The 19537-nt window shown below is 31.9% G+C and overlaps 8 protein-coding genes across 8 annotated transcripts; 5 read left to right on the forward strand and 3 right to left on the reverse strand.

The window, feature by feature from the left end:
• The first annotated feature begins 127 nt into the window (after window positions 1-127).
• Window positions 128-5026, forward strand: Chro.60269 (hypothetical protein). Its single annotated transcript, XM_663236.1, has 1 exon — window positions 128-5026. The coding sequence occupies one exon, from the start codon at window positions 128-130 to the stop codon at window positions 5024-5026; it is 4899 nt and encodes a 1632-aa protein (XP_668328.1).
• Window positions 5027-5223: 197 nt separating this feature from the next.
• Window positions 5224-6300, forward strand: Chro.60270 (TSP1 domain-containing protein TSP6 precursor). Its single annotated transcript, XM_663237.1, has 1 exon — window positions 5224-6300. One exon carries the CDS (start codon window positions 5224-5226, stop codon window positions 6298-6300), a length of 1077 nt encoding a protein of 358 aa, XP_668329.1.
• A 99-nt stretch (window positions 6301-6399) lies between these two features.
• On the reverse strand, window positions 6400-11367 carry Chro.60271 (WD40-repeat protein). The annotated part of the gene is made up of 1 exon (XM_663238.1): window positions 6400-11367. The coding sequence occupies one exon, from the start codon at window positions 11365-11367 to the stop codon at window positions 6400-6402; it is 4968 nt and encodes a 1655-aa protein (XP_668330.1).
• A 527-nt stretch (window positions 11368-11894) lies between these two features.
• On the reverse strand, window positions 11895-12803 carry Chro.60272 (Gal/GalNAc binding lectin). Its single annotated transcript, XM_663239.1, has 1 exon — window positions 11895-12803. One exon carries the CDS (start codon window positions 12801-12803, stop codon window positions 11895-11897), a length of 909 nt encoding a protein of 302 aa, XP_668331.1.
• Window positions 12804-13229: 426 nt separating this feature from the next.
• Window positions 13230-15029, forward strand: Chro.60273 (multi-pass transmembrane protein). The annotated part of the gene is made up of 1 exon (XM_663240.1): window positions 13230-15029. One exon carries the CDS (start codon window positions 13230-13232, stop codon window positions 15027-15029), a length of 1800 nt encoding a protein of 599 aa, XP_668332.1.
• A 75-nt stretch (window positions 15030-15104) lies between these two features.
• Window positions 15105-15962, forward strand: Chro.60274 (mitochondrial carrier protein). The annotated part of the gene is made up of 1 exon (XM_663241.1): window positions 15105-15962. The coding sequence occupies one exon, from the start codon at window positions 15105-15107 to the stop codon at window positions 15960-15962; it is 858 nt and encodes a 285-aa protein (XP_668333.1).
• Window positions 15963-16447: 485 nt separating this feature from the next.
• Chro.60275 (hypothetical protein) lies at window positions 16448-16954 on the reverse strand. Its single annotated transcript, XM_663242.1, has 1 exon — window positions 16448-16954. The coding sequence occupies one exon, from the start codon at window positions 16952-16954 to the stop codon at window positions 16448-16450; it is 507 nt and encodes a 168-aa protein (XP_668334.1).
• A 356-nt stretch (window positions 16955-17310) lies between these two features.
• On the forward strand, window positions 17311-19419 carry Chro.60276 (Sec1-family protein). Its single annotated transcript, XM_663243.1, has 1 exon — window positions 17311-19419. The coding sequence occupies one exon, from the start codon at window positions 17311-17313 to the stop codon at window positions 19417-19419; it is 2109 nt and encodes a 702-aa protein (XP_668335.1).
• Window positions 19420-19537: the final 118 nt, after the last annotated feature.

Here is a 19537-nt window from a genome sequence, read left to right on the forward strand (position 1 = left end):
AGCAAGAAAAGCATGAGCTATTGGAAATTCATTATTATTTGGATTTATTTGGTTAAGTCAAATCAGCTTTTTAACAAGAAAGATCCCAAGAATTACCTGTTTTTCCTTAATCTTAATAGATACGGGAATGCTTTTACTTTATTCAGGTTCAGAGCTTATTATAAATGTAAATATTACAAGTGAGCAATTAGGAGATTTTGAATTATTGGGAATTAGCTCTGGAATTTCAAATAATTTTGATGCACTAGTCAAATTGAACGGTGATCATTCCAATAAAGATCATTTGTTAGGAGTTAGATGCTCGATTAATCTACTCCCTGAAGATTTTTTAGTCCAAATAATAACAAAACTACTAATAAGAATTTCGAATAAAGAATTTTCAGTAAGCCTAATTAGGGAGATTTTATTAAATAGATCAAATAAGCATTGGGATATTTTACGCAAAATATTATTAGGTGAGACTAAAGATATTAATACTGAACAAGAGTTAAAGTTTTCGAACATGAGCTCAAATGGTTCAATTGAATCTCCGATGTCAAATGGAGTGTATAAAAAGATAAAATTATTTTCAGATAAAGATGCTTGCTCAAATAATAAATCAAAAACATGGCAAATATTATCAAAGTTTTGGGCAAGTTATTTGGAGAAAAATAAAAAATCACCGTTTGATAGAATTGAATTCTCAAATTTAATTTCTAAGGGTATAATTCCTCATGAATTTTTAGAGGGGAAAAAGTATGACTATACTAATTATTCAAACAATGGATACCAATATTTAGAGTTTAAGGCCAGTCCACGGTGTATGTACATTTTACATGCACTTTATGAAGAACTAAGCTTGTTCCCTCAATTTAATGCTTTAGATAATTACCAAAACCGATTGATGAAGGATATTTTAATTCCCCTTTCAAAGAAACTACTCTTATCTAATTATTATGAATACTACCAATTTTTAGATTCTTCCTTTAATTTCATAAATGAAATAAAAGACGATTCAAATTTTTCAGATTGGAACTTTCCTCCAGTATTATTGGACAAACTATATTTTTTTACAAGGTTTTCCAAGAATAATAAAAAAGACATTTATTTTAAAGTAATTGAGAAGCACTTTCCTTTGCAATGCTTTACTATAAAACTTTATGAACAATTACTTAATAGATCGAAAAACGGAGAAATAATTGATTTAATTTCTAAAGTTGGGATTACTAACACTATATTACCAGTTTTAAGCCCAGTTATTTCATTTCCAATTGAGAAATTTCTAAATAGCTACTCGAATAATGTTCCAAACTCGAGTTTCGATGATAACAAATACTTTTTGTTAGGAAGACTAGACATGCTAAGCTCCGCAAAAAATATAAACTCATCTTACTCTAGTGTTAACCTTAAAATTGCAAGTGGGTCAGATAACATTGCAGCATCTGTTCTCCCACATGGAAGGAACACTGTAGATGACCAAAAAAGCATGTTGGAAAATTTGCAGGCCTATTATAAGAACAAAGTGGACCCATTCAGAATAACTTCAGCTGAAAAAAGAACGATAATAGAAATATGGAAAAATGATCTGACTGAATATTCAGATATTGGATCCTTTGAATTGTCCTATAAATGGTGTTTTCAAGTATTCTCCTATGACAATAGATATTGCGATGCACTAGAGCTACTTTCACTAAAAAACCCTCCTCAAATTTTACTTCAACGCTCTTCAGGTGCATACCCTATTGATGAAGAATCTTGGGATGAGTTTCAAAGGCAAAGAGTAGTAGATGCGGTACAATTAGTTTACACTAGCTTACTTGGAAGAGCAGCATGTACATTTGGCGGATCTTCATTTGATATTTCAATAAATAAAATAAACCGTCCCGTATTTGTAAATAAAATTTATGAAGTTGCGTCTAACTCTTTGATAAGCGTTGACATAGAGAGATTTAAAGAAGTTTGCTTTGACATATCAGTTTGGAATGAATTTTATATGGGAGTTACTCAATCCCTGAATTATTGCTACCCATACTCTAAATTACCTCAGGATGGTTTTAACAAAAATAAAAAGCTCTGGATAATTGAGCAGATGGATACATTCTCTTCTCAAGAAGATATTCCATTTATATCTGGTTTTTTATATGGAATCTCATTAACTGGATTCTTTAAAGCGGACAAATCTGATTCAATAACAACCTTCCCTTTAATTTTGGAGCCAAAAGAGATTTATAAAATTCTAGAGAATGATGGTCAATCAATAAAGACTTGTTCGATGTTGTTAGCAACCGCTATTTCTGCTCTCAAATCTCAAAATACTACACTTTTAAGGCTTTATTTAATGCATATTCCCAGCATACTTCCAAGTATTTATACAAAGTCTCTTCAAATATCTAGCATAAGTCAATATTCGGCAATAACTTCAATTGGGCTTTTGTTTTCCCAAAGCCGTAGTCATCAAGTCATAGAAATATTATTTTCAGAGTTTCTAAGAACAGTCTCTGATACTGATGACCAGGCCTCAATTAATCCAAACATTTACTCAATATCTGTCGCAGTTTCTCTCGGAATGGTGCTCCAACCAAATGAAGAATCAATTAACACATCTTTTAATATAATGATAGAAGATGACATTACTAACGCTTTGTTAAGCTGTATTTCGGGAAATAAGCTTCCTAAATTTCTTTCGAGCCTTGCATCTGGCCCAAATCTTGAGCACTATACAGAATTTTCTGGACTTGAAAGGTTTAAGTACCAAAATGAAAATATGGATGTGGGAAATACTTCAAAATCAAATAGTAGTTTATCTTCTGGTACAAACAAATTCTCAAACTCTAGTAAAAATTACTGTTCTAAAATTGTGGACTCAACTTTGCTTGCTATCCCTGCGGCACTTTCTCTTTCAATCATGCATATTAGAAGTAAAAATAAATCAATTTCAAGTTCAATTTCTATACCATTTAGTCGACCAGAAGAACTAGTAAATTATAGGCCGGAGGTACTTATTTTCATGTCTTTAGCAAAAGTTGTAATTGAATGGGAAGAAAGTAGCATTCCAAACAAAGATTTCATTTGTAGTCAAATCCCTAGTTACCTCTGGTACCTCCCTTCGGACAAAATCTTCCCTTTTCCAATTACTTCTAACAAATACTCAGAGATTGAACCACAAGTTAATTCAAAGCTAATGCACTGCATTTCTATGGGAACTTTAGATTGGATTCACTGTATCCAAGCACGTATTGCTATTCTCTCTGGGATTATTTGGGGGCTAGGCATAGTGTTTGCAGGGAAAAGGAATATCGAATTAAAATATACAACCACAACAATACTTGAATACTTGGATAGAATTCCTTTAATTCAAATGCCTCTTAGTATTGCATCTACAATTAGAGATAAGTCTATCTGTAGTACACATATTACAATTGACAGGTGGTCAAAGGAACTTTGTATTAGAGTTTGTCTTACTAGCGCATCTTTATGTTTTTCAGGAAGTGGTGATAAACAAATTTTGATGCAAATAAAATATTTCAGAGCGCAATTATTGGAGTCTGCTCAGTTATTATGGACTAGTTCAACTGCTATTTCACCATTTAGCATTTTTTCCATACCACCAATTGAACATGTCCATAGTCAATTGATGGCGTATAACAATGCTCTTGGGTTTCTTTTCTTGTCTGCCGGACATTTTTCCTTTAGCAATAAAGACAAACTTGGTTCGACATTTTTAATATTAGCAACACACCCAATATATCCCAAAGATTCTTCTGATATTAGTACTCCAGGAATAATATTCCAACCATTGAGATATCTTTTCATTTCAGCGATGAACTACGGTCGAAGAGTTGTTATCCCGAAACTTGTAACTTGCTCGCCGGAACCTTTAAATTATAGTTGCGATTTTAGTGGTATTATTTCAGAAGAAAAAATATATGTCCCCATCTCAGTCGAGCTTAAATCAAGCAAAGTTCAATTTCAAAGTGGAAAGACAGAATATTACATTCTTCCTACAGTTTTACCAGATTGGGAAGACATAATAAATATTAAAGTACTAGGAGATACTTACTGCCCAATTTTAATTGATTTTAATAAAGATAAAGATACTAATTGTTATCAAAGACTAATAAAAGGGGAACTTTGGGTTCAAACTAAAAACAGAAATAATGGTTATTGCTGGAATGAGGCAAACCACATCATCAATCAAGTTAAAAATCACCAGTTTCATAATGTCCAGATATATAATTTTTATGATAATCAATTAAATAATAAGCAAATGCTCTATAAATATTATGGGCCAAATAATAAAATTCTTGGTGCTAATTCAAATGTTTTCAGTCGATGTGACGAAATAAGCGATTTATACAAGAATTTCTCGCATACGCTAGTGCTGGAAGAAAATAAGTCGTTTTATCGTAAAATGAATAATAAAGAAATACATAATAAAAAAGCTGGTTGTGCACCATGGCGTGGTGCTATTTTAAATAATTATATAGATCAAATTCTTTCAACTTGGAATAAGATTAACCAGGATGGGAATGGATGCGAAATTCTATTATCTCCTGAAATCATAAAGATATTGAGAATCACACTTAACATAGATAATGACAAAAAACTACAGACAATACTTCTAAATATTCATCGTAGGCTGCAAGCACAAATGAGCGTTCTAATTCGTTGTGTTAGATACTACTACGGCGCACACAATGGAACAAGAATTCCATCCTGCGATGAGAAACAGTCACTAAGGTTATTTCTTTCTCTAAATGGCATGCCACTAGCTTCCCATTTTAACTTTATTATGAAAAAAAAAATTGAATCAAACGCAAAGATCGATACTCTGCTTAGAAAAGATTATAAAAAATACGAGGAGATCATTGCTCCTATATTAATTATGGAACTCCCTACATTGTCTTCTTTAGGGCTTCAAATTCTAAAAGTGTTTATATACGAACGCTATTTTAAAGCTCAAAGTGCAAGCTCGCAATCAATAGAAGCTCAACAACAAATAAAATTAATGCTTACTCGTATATTTTCTTCTAAAAATTACTTTTAGCTCAGTCCTGTAATACATATATATATATGCTTATTTATGTGTATATATTACAAGATAGGTAGTTAGTGATTAATAATATTCAATATCCATTTATTTCTGTAATACCTAAGCGGCTATTTTTAAGTGGGCAAAAGAAAGATAATTTGGATTGCATAATAATTGTGTGAAGTAGTAAAACAGCTTTTCAAATTATAACTATGAATGTTTTGCTGTTATTATTATATTTATCCTTGATTTACTGCTCCTACTGTTCAATTCAAAGAGCAGGAGTGAAGCAAATAAATACTTTAACACCTCAAAGCATAGAACGTAAAGAGGGAACGATAATTGATCAAAATTCTAGAAACTTCTGCCAGTATACGGACTTTCGTTGGTCGAGCTGCATTTGTGATAGGAATATTATGATTGGTGTTCGATCTTTGATAAAAGAGCAGACAGAAAATTGCTCTCCCGAAGTTACAATTATTGAACTTCCGTGTGACAAATCTTCTTGCAATCAAAAACTTTTAACTACATCAGATGGTGTTGCATGCCCTTCGCTTGCAAATATTGATGGAGTATGTGACCATTCCAAAAATTTTTTGACTGATGTTATGGCGAAATCATTTGAAATGTGCAGATCATTTTGCTCCGTAATGGTAAATTGTACGCACTTTATTATGGATACAAAAAACTCGAGATGCAAACTTTACTCTGGAAATAAAATATGTGGTAAAGAGGCTCCTGGAATTACAACAGGCCTAGCTGGCTTCGACACAAACTCATGTTCAGAATGTACCGTTGGTATATGGGGCGGCTTATCAGAGTGCAAAAAACCCGTAGACTTTGATCCTAATCTATTAGGATGTGGAGAGGCTGTCCGCACAAGGATTTCCAATGGTGATGTTGATGCAGACTGTCCGTACAGGACTGAGACTTGGACCTGCTCATTGCCAGGGCAAACCTGCGATATGAGAACTGAAATATCTGATATTTATCTAAAATCTAAACCAGAAAACGATGATAAATTAGAGTCTTATAAATTATTGGAAATTTCTCTGATTTTTGCAGGAATTGTCACAGGGATTTTAATTTTTGTACCAACTTCACTTATCTTTCCTAAAATTGGCCAATTTTTTTATGGAAAAAGGTTGTATTCTTTGCTGTCTGGGAATGAGTTAGATTCAAGTCGAACTCCTGTAGATGAAACGATTAACAATCCGGATGACTATGAAGAATGGGAGGAGGACATGAATGTGGAGTATGAAACGGAATTCACAATAGATAATAGATAGTTTCAGAGTCAAACTAAATATATTATTTGAATTATTAATATTAGGCATTCAAGAGATTAACTTAATTTTACGAATTAATTTTCTATCAATTTAAATTCTTTATAGTCTTCTACGCGTTCTTTTTCCTATCCTATTAATTATTTCTTCATCAGAATCGATATTACTAGAATCAATAACTTTTATTCTATCTTCAAGGCCAATTTCTTGGAGTAGGATATTTGTATTTGTTTGAATAATATATCTCGGTAATCTTTTACTGAAGATTAATCTGAGTAGTTCATATTCAATCGAACGAATACCTTGAACCAAATTATTATTATTAAGATTGAAGTGCTCGCAATTTGACCTCACTAAAAATATATCAAATACTAAACTCTCTAACCTTCTGTAATAATTATTTCGAATTCTATTTATTATTGAAGTGAAACTAAATGGAAGAGGAATTTCTTTCCAATAGTGCATTACCCATTCCTGATTTGAAAATTCATTTTTTGATATATTTTTTTTTGAAAAAAAGGGAATTGGATATTTAAAGAATTCAATTACTGACAATGGATTATTTGGCCCATTTTGAGTTGTCATCCAACAAAAAATTTTTATTAGGTCATTGCTCGCCTCCAAATTGTTTGGGAGAGACTTTTTGTCAGGTACAGTTTCATAAATTTCCCATGGACTGACCATTAAAGAGTTATTGTTACTTTCTTCCTGCTTCCAAGTGACTTCAATGGATTCCCAAATAAAATTTTGCTTAATATTTTTTATCAATATTTCGTGCCATTGATTATCAATAAATATATGATTTTCTTGTCCAACCCTTAGTCTGTGTTCTAAATTATGTATTCCCTTTTCAACCTCATCTTCTAAAACCAAGTAATCAGGTCCATCATTCGGAGCGCATCTTATTTGCCAATAAACATGTTTTCCTGAAGTCAATTCCGTTAAAAACGTTAGTATAGCCTTAATAGAATGTTCTGTATCACTTGGAAATGCATAGGAAATATTAATTAATTTGCACTTTATGAATTCAAATTTCCTATTTGACCTTCTGGATAGCTTTTTATTTTCAGTAGCAATTTCTAACATCATATTTTTAAAGAATATATCATCAAGTCCTGAGCAAATATAAGCATTTGGGAAAAAATACAGGTAGTCATTTACTTGAGGTACATATCCTGCTGAAACTTCATCCGCTAATAGCCAAGATCTATTACAATGATTGTGCCCAGTATTATTTATCATATTTTCTCTCTTTGGACAATATGGAACATTTGATTGCTTGAGATGAATGCATTTAGGGCAATAAAATAAGTAAAATTGCATAATATCACACCAATACATGTTCGACTCGCGAGGAGATATAAAACTTGAATTTACTGATTCTGGAAAAGAATGATATGCTAGCGCTGTGCAATGATAATGAAATTGACGATTGCATCTATTGCCCTGACAAAGAATAGATGCGCCATAATCGTGGCAGTAGCTACATGTTCCGATAAGCTTTGGAAATTTAACAATTTTCGTATCAAAAAATGTTGATGATAAACCATCTTTTGGGAGAGGCGGAGTTCCTTGAGAAGGATTATAAACTCTTCTCATGATATCGAATAAATTTGTGTAAACTTGATCATTAATGAGCTCCCATTGAAGAAAAGGAATTGTAATTAGGCATCTTGAGTGTAAGTAAAAACTACCTTCGCCAAAGTTATCATTTTCTTGAATAAATTTTGCATTTCTTTCTGGTCTATGCGTACTATAAAAATAATCAAATGGTCCGATTAATGGGCCCATATCGATAGATCCATTTACTCCATGAAGAATTGGCCTAATATTTTGGCTATTAAACTCAATCTCAGATTTAATTAAATATTTATAGCCAATAACTGTCGTGCTTGATTTCTTACATAGTTTGCAAACTAATAAATTATTGACTTCTTGCTCTTCTGAATCCGGTACCCAAATTGTATCAAGATTTGAAAATGCGTAATATCTGAATTCAATTTCTGGCACGACTTCAGAGTCGGAGTCTTGAACGTTAGTTAGTCTATTCTTAATTTTACGGCGAGACCTCGTAATACTTTTTGAACCTCTAATCTCATTATATAAAGAATCTTCCGAAGTTAAATCGGAATCGTAGTCATTTTCGCCAAGGCTGGAATCATCGGAAGATGAAGAACTTCCAGTATCTGAAATCGACGGAGAGCGCCTACTAATCATTCTGAGCCTTCTATTTGTATTAGTAGCATTCGAGTTATTTATATCAAAATCCTCATCATTTGAAAAATCACTCGAATAACTTTGAGCTTCTACACTGCTTGTTTCATCATTATTGGTTTGGGAAGAAACCCACGTCAATTCTTCATTAATATTACTTATTGTATTTCTAGATTGAAATTCATTTGAGTTGTTTGAAATTGTAAGGCTGCCATTAAGTGCATTTTTATCAATTTCAAGCATTTTCTTTCTATAAATTGATCTTTTTTTAGCCTTTTCTAAATATATTTCAGAGTTTAAATTTAAAACTTTATATGTGCTTAGAGTTTTATCAAGCTGCGGATATAATGGAATTCTGCTTTTAAGTAATTCATGTCTTGCATGATTTTTCGAAGTTTTATTTCCAAGTGAAGAAAACATTGGGATCGGAGGTTGAATATCCTCTGGATACATTCTTTTATTTCTGTCAACTATAACTGATCTGGGTATCGTATATATCGGTCTCCTTAAGTTCTGATCTATCCATCCAAATGTATCATCCCTTAGAATTTCTGAAAAGTCGTTTAAGAAAAATTGCTCAGGAAAGGAATATCTATATGTCTGAGTTAGAACTTGCTGATTTAAATCCCCTTTATTGCATATATCATAAATCTCAAAAGAACCGTATTTTTGAGAAACTACGAAACTCAACCCATTTTTTATCCAAACGCCATTTAAATAGGGATTTTTTGTATTTTTATGTTCGAATAAGATATTTGAATTGTTTTTAAATTTAAAATCATTTAGTTGGTTAAGTTTCGAGTTGGAAATTACAAAAATAACTCCATTATATGTCAACGACAAAACTATTCCAGGGGACACTGGGTGAGGAATTAGACATGCAATTCGTGAGCAGACGCCTGGAAGAACTACATCTAGAAATCTTTCACCATAATTTCTTGAAAAATAGGAAATGCAGCATTCAATGCAACTTACAAGTGTGGAGTTTCTAGTCCTTCTCAACATACCCTTAGATGTCACAGATTGAGCAATTAAAATTATCGAATCATCGCATGACCACTGTATACTATCTATAAATTGGACGAAATTTGAGGAACTATCAGTTCCAATAGATTTGTCATTTTCTTTATTTGGTGAGCTATCTTTCACAACGAATCTTGAAGTTCTTACGGGATTCCTACGTAATAGTGAATTCTCATCCATTGATCCGCTTCCTACATAATCTGAGTCATCATCTGATAGACTTTCAATTGGAGATTTTTCAGTAGCTTTTTTTATTGAATTATTCTTTTTCTTGGAATATGAATCACTGTTTATTCGGTCGGAAATATATGTATAAAGATTTGTTTGGTTATAAATACTTAGATTAGAAAATATCCACATAATAATTGTGCCATCATCAGAAGCAGTAACTAAATCATGTGAATTATTTGCAAATGAAACATCTGGATGTTCGTTGTGCTTTTGTGGCATATTGATCAAATTAATTCCACTCTTAGAGTGGGAATTTTCTAAAGGAATCATGAAAACTAATGAGTATCCTTGCATATCGTTTTTTTTTTGGATTGAAATAACTTCATTGGAAATATTTTTTCCAGAAATATTAATTTGTATTTCTTCTGTTGAACTCAAGGACTGTAAAGAAGCACCAACTGAAAAAAAGACATAGTTTCTAAGGTTTTCATCGGATGAAGACCCATGGTTAGCGACGGGATTTAAGCAAATATCAAATGCTTTTGGAGATAGTGGAAATATATCAATCTTATAAACTGGAGGGGCTTTATAAAATAATGATTGTTCTCTTTCAAATGAACCTGATGATTGAGACAAACTTCCATAACGTTTAAATATACTTTGGAAACTATTTAGTAGAACTTCTGGAAATTCTCTTCGTTTCATTAAAGCTAAATGGTACAAAGATCCATGGATAAAAAGATCAGAAACCTTATAAACTGTTATGATTGCATTATCACCTGCAGAAATTAACATTTCAGACTCTTGAAATATATCATCATTATTCAGCTTAATGCTATGTTTTGAATATGCAAATCTAACAAATGTCAATCTGTCTGTATTTTCAATAATTGCCATTGGAACCCAATCATTTCCATATACCAAAGTTAACAAGAGTTGGCCCTTACCACAACAAGATGCTAATAAAGCATTGCAAGAGTTAACATCAAGGTCGATTATATCCCCAGTGTGCTTCCTCACAGAAGCTAAAAGACTTCCCGTAAATGTGTTCCAGAGTCTAATCATTCCATCATCGCCTCCAGATATTAATACACTTCCTGTTTTATCTCTTTTAATAACATATACGCTTGCTGGTTCTCCTCCTACTCCAAATTCAGAGTCTTCAATATGCTGATGAGCATATATAAAATTTGATAGAATAAACTTGCCACAAAAGTTAGTTAGAAAATGAGAATATTTCATATTCGAAAGCATTAATTGGTCACTAATGCCATGTTTTGAGCTCCTCAAATTTAGATAAGTTGATCTAGAACAGATATCTTTAATATTTTCAATGAAAGTTGAGTGGCCAATCACTTCATTCTTCAAATATTGAATGATATTTAAAAAACTATCTTGATTAAAAATTAAATTCTCTGTTCCTACTATATTATTCTTATTAAATTTACACAACTCGATAAATGAAAAAAGTAACTTGATAAACCCAAAAATATCATCTTGAAGCCCATTTGTTAGTTCTTCATATGATATTTGTGTTTCAGTGCCATCATAATTTATTTTAGTAGGGATTTTCGAAATTGATTTAAACTTTTCAAAAACTCTGTTTGAAACATCGTCAAAACCATATTCTTTTAGGATATAACAAATATAATATGGCTCCATGTATGATGAAATATGAAAATGACATGAATTTTATCCAGCCATTTATTTTTTATTCATTATATTTGCTAAGCTATGTATTGTGAGAAATAATTATTAGCGCCCTAATAGTTAATCGTGATGTCAATAATAAGGACAGAATTATACATAAAAACTAAATGGTCCAAAAGGAATGATTGAAGATCATATCATTGAGTCTTTAGTTCTATAGTGATATATAAATTTTAGTTTGACATACAGACCTATTCGGCAAACAATCATCAAGCACTATCAAACCTAGCAGAAATAAACAAGATAAAAAAAAAACAATAATTGGAGAATTAGTATTAATCTATCTAGAAATATTTCCTATTCCATACCTAAATAATATTTTGAAGGAATATGTTGTAGAGTCTTAACTGTTAGGTTTGCTTTCTAGATTTCTCCAGTAAACCAAAGCAATATTTTATTTTTAATTTTACAAACATGGCTTCCAACTAGGTAAGTTTATTTGTAAATTAATCAAATCTAATTAGTTGATCATCTCCACTTTAGTAGGAGACATTCATAGTTCCTTGGCTAACAGACTGATAGATGAATTTGATTGAGCTTGCATCGACCTTAACAACACCCAAAGATTTTTCATTTACCTTGAGTTCCACTGATCCGCCTGAACTTGGCACAAGAACAAAATTAATAGAACTGCCCAAATTAATACCGGCTGGAATTTTCCCTCTACCTACAAAGGATCCAGATGATGTTGCGAGCCATTCTTGCTTTGTAAATGCAACTTCGAGAACTGGAAGTTTGTAAATATTGCTGTATGTAGAGATGTAGAAGCTGAAGTAATCATCTGGAATGCTTGATGGCAATTCGGCTCTAATAGTAAGATTTTTTGTAACTCCATTAGACATACCTACTAAACTAGAGTTATTACATGAACCTGATGAAGCAATTGAGCAGAATCCAGTTTCAGTTGTTGAATACTCCAAAAACTGTAATGTTGGAGCACTTCCATTACTGTCTGATGTCAACATAAACGGAGCAGCGACCAATAGTGGGATTTCTAAAACTTTACTTCCAGCAATGAAAATTGCAAGTGATTTTTCTAAAGCAACCAAATCAAACGAAATGGTAGATCCCGTATTGTATTGACCATTCTTGTAAAGTGAATATGCTCTTAATGAAGCTATACCACTTTCAATGGAACATGAGTCCACACCAAATCTTAATGTTGCAATATTCTGGAATGAAGAATTTGTCAATTCTAACGATGCAGATGGTAAAAGAACGACAGATACACGGATAGCATCGCCTGGTGTCATGCCACCTTCAATGAATGAGTACGAAGCATTCAAACAACTAGCTCCTTTTTTAAGAATGCAAACTCCATTTGCTGAAACCAAAGAAATGAAATAAAGTATGCAAGCAATGAATATCGAGCTCCTTGCACCACTCATTTTGTTTTATATTAACAACTACCAATTATAATAGAGCTCAAATTTATTATTTGGTGCAAATATTTTTGAAATGAAAGTGATTTCTTCTTGACTTTATGCCTAGAAACTGCATGCGCAAGTCCACGTTATGTCTAAAACCTGCACCCTGTTTTGGCGCCAGATTGTATTTTTTTATTTATTGCATTGTACTTCAACATTCGAAAATAATACTTTATTTCGCTCGCTTTTCACGTCATTTATGTTTGAAATAATTTGCTTGTAATTAGAAATGCCCATTTAATTAACGAATTCTAACTTTGATCCGTATAAAATATTATTTTCTATAAATTTTAGATTGTTTAGTTAAATGTTGAGACTTGATTAAAAATAAGTACCGCGTGATTTCCATTAGGAAAAAAATTTGACTTTTTCTGCTATGATTTGAAAATGGAGGAGAAACCAAAATGTAATCGTTGGTTCTTGCTTTTATTGTACTTTTTAATCTCGTTTTCTGTATGTGGTTTAGTAGGTTCATTTACTGCTATTTTACCGCTGCTTAGGAAAGCTTGTATGTTTTCAAATCTATGCAGATGTGACCCAAGTACAAAAAACTACCGAGGCGATGACTGTTTGAATCCAGAATTAAAGAACTTAATATTATTGGAACCACTTTTGAGTCATGAATGTGACCCTATAGGTTGTAATCTACAAAACGTTTTACATGTTGATGCCTGGAAGTTTGGTTTAAGTGCTCCTCTAATTGCTAGCCCCATTGCAGGGACAATTGCAGATATCATTGGCCCAAGAGCCTTGGGTACCATTGGAACTATATTCGTATGTTGTGGATTATTGATTTGGCTACTACTTACTAACATTTTTGAAGTTTTGTGGATTGCAAAGTATTTACTTAGTTTGAGCTGGCTTTTTTTGGGAATCGGAAGAGTTTGTATTTCATACAGTATTGTTTCTGTTTCGTCACTGTTTGAGATGCAGTCTCTGGTAATTTCCATTTTGGGTGGCCTTGTTGATGCATCTATTTTATTACCATTGTTAATAGTTAACTTTCAATCAGGTTTGAAGAAATCAACTCAATTTGTAGAAAGCTATTCTGATACAAACAAACAAACTGGAGAAAGGTTATTTATTTATATTTATGTAATTCTCTCAGTGCTTTCACTAATATCTCTTTTCCTAACATTGCCTTCTGTAACATTCAACAAGCTTATTCATAAAAAGAAGCTTAGCAAAATTAAACAGTTCATTACTTGCCAAGAAGAAATGGCAAATGGAAATCAAGTAAGAAAAGACTTTGGAGAGCTAGAGAAATCCACTACTGAAGAGGACATACTAATTACATGCCCAAAAACCGTACAGTTAAGAGCAAGATCTGAAGTTACAAATGTTAAGATAAAAATTAAATGTTGTAGTTCAGAAGGAGTTGAGTGCGAATCTTCAGCAATGTGCAACCTTAAAGCCTCTTCTGCAATCATGGGTGGTTACAGTGTAGTCTGCTCATTAGCAAAATGCAGATATATGCTGAAAATAGACAAGATTAGAAGTTTTTCAACTCCTTCAAATATCTTCAATGTTTTTGACCCTAATGCTAAAAATGGCTTAAATACAATTATTGATAGACCAATATTTGAGCAACTATTTAGTTATGAGTACTTCACATTTATGGCTTTATTTATATACAACTTTTGGAGATGCTCAATTCTAGTTTCAAAAAGTGAATACATTGTTACATCTGTATTGTATATCAACAAGAGTGTTGGGATAGAACAGGAAATGCTTCAAATCATGAATATTTATAACATTATTATGAGCTTAGGAAGTATCTTCAGCGTAATTTGGGGTATTATTGCAACTAAATATGGTGTCAATTTTATGATTGGTTTGACCGCTATCTTAGGATGTTTAATACATGTTTTGCTTATATTCATCGATTCACTACCATTTTGCTGCATTTATTTATATTTTTGCGCATTTTCTGCTCTGAGATCATTCATCTTTGGTTCATTAAATTGCTTCATTGGCGATACATTTGGATTTTCAAATTTTGCGAGATTAGCGGGAATACAAGCCTTTACATGTTTTATTTTTTTTCAGATTATGAATTTTTTAACTTCGCAATACTTTGAAGTAATTTCCTGGACAAAAGTTAATCAATACTTGCTGATTCCTAATATTTTTTTATTATCTGTTCCATTTATTTTGAATCTTTTAAAAGCTAAGAGAAATAATTGAAATTCCATCTTTGAAAAACGATCAACTATTAATTATTTAGTTCCTGAAGAAAAAAAAAGGTTAATTTAATGGAAAATGGAAAAAAAATCATTCAAAATAGTGGCTAATTCACTTATTTCTGGTGGAATTGCTGGACTTTTTGTTGAAACAATATTATATCCAGTGGATGCGATAAAAACGAAGATGCAATATAGATCGTTATGCAAAAATAGTGTGTTATTTTTTAGTACTAGAAACTACTATAGGTACTTATACTCAGGATTCAAGTATTCGGCATTTGGTTCTTTTGTTTCTTCCTCCATTTTTTTTGGCACATTCCATCTTTTAAGTAATTGTTCACCACAAATGAAATTTAAATCTCTAAAAACAATGCAAATTTCATTGATAAGTGAATTGTTATCATCACTGTTTAGAGCTCCCTTTGAAGTGATCAAACAGAATATACAAGTTAGAAACAAATTATTTTTGGGACACTTTAACACTAATTATTCATTATTTAGGTATTGCCTTAATTTTAATAAAATAACTGCTAACCTAATCAGAGACATTCCCTTTTCCATTATCCAGTTCTCTCTTTGGGAGAAGCTGAACAGAACAGGAGATGGAGTCTTAGGTGAAAAATGCAACTTTAAAGATCTATTCAGCGGAGTCTTTGGAGGTATAAGCGGTGCTATAGCAGCATTAATTACTTCGCCAGCGGACAATATAAGAACATATATTTTTACTAAAGCAAAGACAAGAAATTCAAATGTCTCGATTCTAAGTGCAATAAAAACGATTTACGGACTTAATGGAATAAAATCATTCTATATAGGATCGTTTCTACGTGCTTTATGGCTTACCATAGGTGGAATAATATATTTTGGTTGCTACCAACTTTGCAATTCTGCATTGGAAAAAATGTACCGCAGTTTTGAAACATTACCTCAATGAACTAAAATAGACTATTTTCTCTGTCAAATAAATATATAGCAATAAATATTGAGTTAACAGCCATCTGACCAAAATATATTCCCCAATTTACATTTCCAAGTATTTCTTTAATTCCAACGTCGCCCCTACATAACCCAATATGGTCGCTCGACTGGCATCTTTTTATTGTTGAAATAAGAGCTAGTGGTGAAAGTAATGATGTAGTAAAATTGCTGACCCCACGCTTAAGATGTTTTTTATTATGTGGCTTTGTTTTAGTAGCGAGCAATTTATCTTCTGTGTCTTTCGCACGTTGATAATTAATAGATAAATAAGAATATAAACTATTCTTTATTATATCTTCGGTTATTCTAAAAATAATATGTGCAGTAACACCTTTCCACAAAGAGGTAATACCTTCTTCTGAATTTACTGAAAGTTGAATTAGTGAATATATCCCTATTACTGACTCTTCAATTTTGTCCTGATCGTCTTGTAACCCAAGATTATAGCGCTTTAACGTCAAAAATTGCCTGTTGTGTAGAAATTACAAGCAAAGGGTATGTGATTATTTCAGAGATATACTTTGCGCTGCTCTTTACATATACTGGTTTTATAAATGAATCGTGAATTTTACTATGTCTTTTATATACTTTTAAAAGTTGATCATGTAATATTCGTGTAAAATATGAGTGTAAAGTCATAGGTATGAAACCTCTATACAATCCCCAATATCCTTCTTCATTATAAATACACCTCAGAGAATCAAAAATAAGTTTTATTCCGCTTAAATTATAAATTATTCCTCTGCTTATCCTTGAACTTGAAGTTGTTGAATGTGCACTTTCAATGCTATTACTATTTTCTAAATAGCTTTCGAAATAAGGTAAGCACATTGACTTAAGCTGAATTGTGTAAACTGGATAGATAAGGACTAGTTGAGGGCTATTTAGCACGCCATATAGCCTTAGCAGTTGCCATTGTTCGTTTAATTTTATCTTTGGATAATTCATTATATATATTTTCTAAAATAATCTATACCGCTTTTTTGCTCAAGCTGAATTATTAAAAATTCACTCATAATTTGGATTGTTTTAACTGTAAATTTGAATTAGTCAAAATCATGTCTTGTACTTTGTATTACAACTTTGAATTCCTATATTTATCGCCCCCACCAAAGATAACTAAGCTAAAAATTATTATATATATGTTTTGTTAACAACTTATAATGTTTAATTATTGTTCATTCTCCTTTAATTGCTACTGATATTAGCATGAATAATTAATATATAGCTCCTTTTATTTCCGCCTGGAATTATTTTTAACTTATCGCGCAAACAAATCATGAAAATATTTTTAAAAAAAACGAATGGACTTAATTCGACTTAACTGCCGTAAAACATTACTAAGTTTTCTTGAACTTGTATCAGAAAAAGACAATGAGAATCGATTAGCACCTCAGATTTTCATTGAAACATCAATTTCTTCTTTTCTGAGCTTAATTACTGATATTGTAGACTATAATAATTTTGGTTTCAAAAGAATTCAACCTTTAATAGTTTCAGAGGATGTTGAGGAAAGATTGGAATCAATTATTTGTGATTTTGAATTCGATTCAAATGTGAGATCAAATTTCATATATAAATTAAAATGTGTATTTCTATGTCATCCATCATTAAGTTCTACCTGTACCATCGTTAAACACATAGAGTTAATTTCAGCATTATTAAAAAAAAATATAACCAAGCAAAAAATTGATGTTTGTTTTTATATTGGTTTTGTTCCTTTTTATTCTAAGGTAATATTACGGCTTCTTCATCAACAGCTAGCTTCACTAAAAGTTACTCCAGAATGCTATTCAGTTAATTTATTTTGGGCTCCTATAGATGAAACCTCTCTTTCAATGGAATTTAGGAATATTTTCTTCGATTTCCACGTATATAAAGAAGAGTCTTCTTTACAATTGGTTGCTCATTCGTTATATTGGTTGTTAAAGTTTACAAACTCGACGAATGTACCGATTTATTCAATAGGATCTGCAGGAGTATCAGTCTTAGAGCACCTGATACGATGTTTTAAAGAAAATAGCTCCCTATCCAATGTTCTTAAACCTTTTGATTGGAACACACTTTTTGAAACAAATGATGATCGGAATTACAAATATCCGGAATTCAAACGCTCTGACAAGGACTTATTAACAAATACTCTGGAATTTACTCAGTATTATCTTCAAAACTCTAATATTAAAAATTTTCCGGAAGATGATTTGACGAATGAATTTCCGATGGGTTTTGATCAGGTAATAATAATTGACAGAAGATGCGATTTGGTAACTCCATTTTCAACTCCATTTTCCTACCACGCTCTGCTTGACTTTCTTTTTGGCGTTCAAAAAACTTATGTTGATATACCAACAAAGAAAGTAGCATCCGACGTTTATGAAGAATCTCCTCATTGGAAACTACCTCTTTTCGGAGACCCACTATTCGCAATATTGAAGGATCTAAAACTTAAAGATGTGGGAATTTATCTCCACCAAAAAGCGAACGAGCTTCAATCATTATACCAAGAAAAGGAAAAGCTTAAGGATATATCTGCGATTGGGGATTTTATTAGGAAATTAAAAGGTAAACAGCGTGAGCAAGGAACACTTGCTAAACATGTCAATATTGCTACATATTTAAATGAATACTTCACAAAAGATTGCCAGACTTTGAGAAGACTAAGGCTGGAAGATTCAATAATGTCGGATTCTCATCAATCAGTAACAGGTGTTGTCAAGGAACTAAGCACGAAGTTTTCAGAAGCAATCTCATTTAGAGGGGCGGAGGACTCGCCTCTAGAGGATCTTCTAGATCAGGAAGATATCCAAATAGAGGAAATATATAGATTACTATGCCTTTCTTGCATAATTGAAAATGGGTTCAAAAATAAAAAAGTTTATGAGCAAATCAAAAAACACATATTATCAGTTTTCGGTTTTGAAGAGTTATATAGAATGAATATTTTGGAAAGAGTTGGACTTTTCAAGTTTGATCCAAATAAAAAATCGTACTGGCAACTAATAAAGCGTCTCCTCAATCTTTTCGTTGATGAAAGTGAGTCAGAAAATGATATAAGTTGTGTTTATAGTGGATATGCCCCGATAAGTACAAGGCTTATAGAAATCCTATGCAGAGAGATGAATAACTCCAAATCAGGTGGTTATGATTCTCTAAAAGAAGCGCTCAACTATGTATGGGGTCCTAGTGTTGAGCTAATCCCATCGATGCAATCTATGATAAAACACAATTCGTGTTTGGTTGTTTTTGTTGGAGGAGTAACGCTTGGTGAAATTGCAACTCTTAGAAAGCTCCAAGAAATCATTAATAAGGAGATCATTGTTGCAACTACAGAAGTTATTAACCACAAATCATTCTTTGAATCATGCAAAAAACCAGAAAGTATGAGCCACCTTAGAAATGAAAATAGTAAATAAGAATCTTCCCGCCATTATTAACCTAGAATATGAATAAAACTAAAACTTTTCTACAATGGATATCGCATTAAATATTGAAATTCCTGGAGTTGTTTTGAATGATGGTAAGTTAAAGCAT

This window comes from Cryptosporidium hominis, assembly GCF_000006425.1.
Source record: "Cryptosporidium hominis TU502 chromosome 6 CHRO016100, whole genome shotgun sequence".
NCBI lineage: Eukaryota > Apicomplexa > Conoidasida > Eucoccidiorida > Cryptosporidiidae > Cryptosporidium > Cryptosporidium hominis.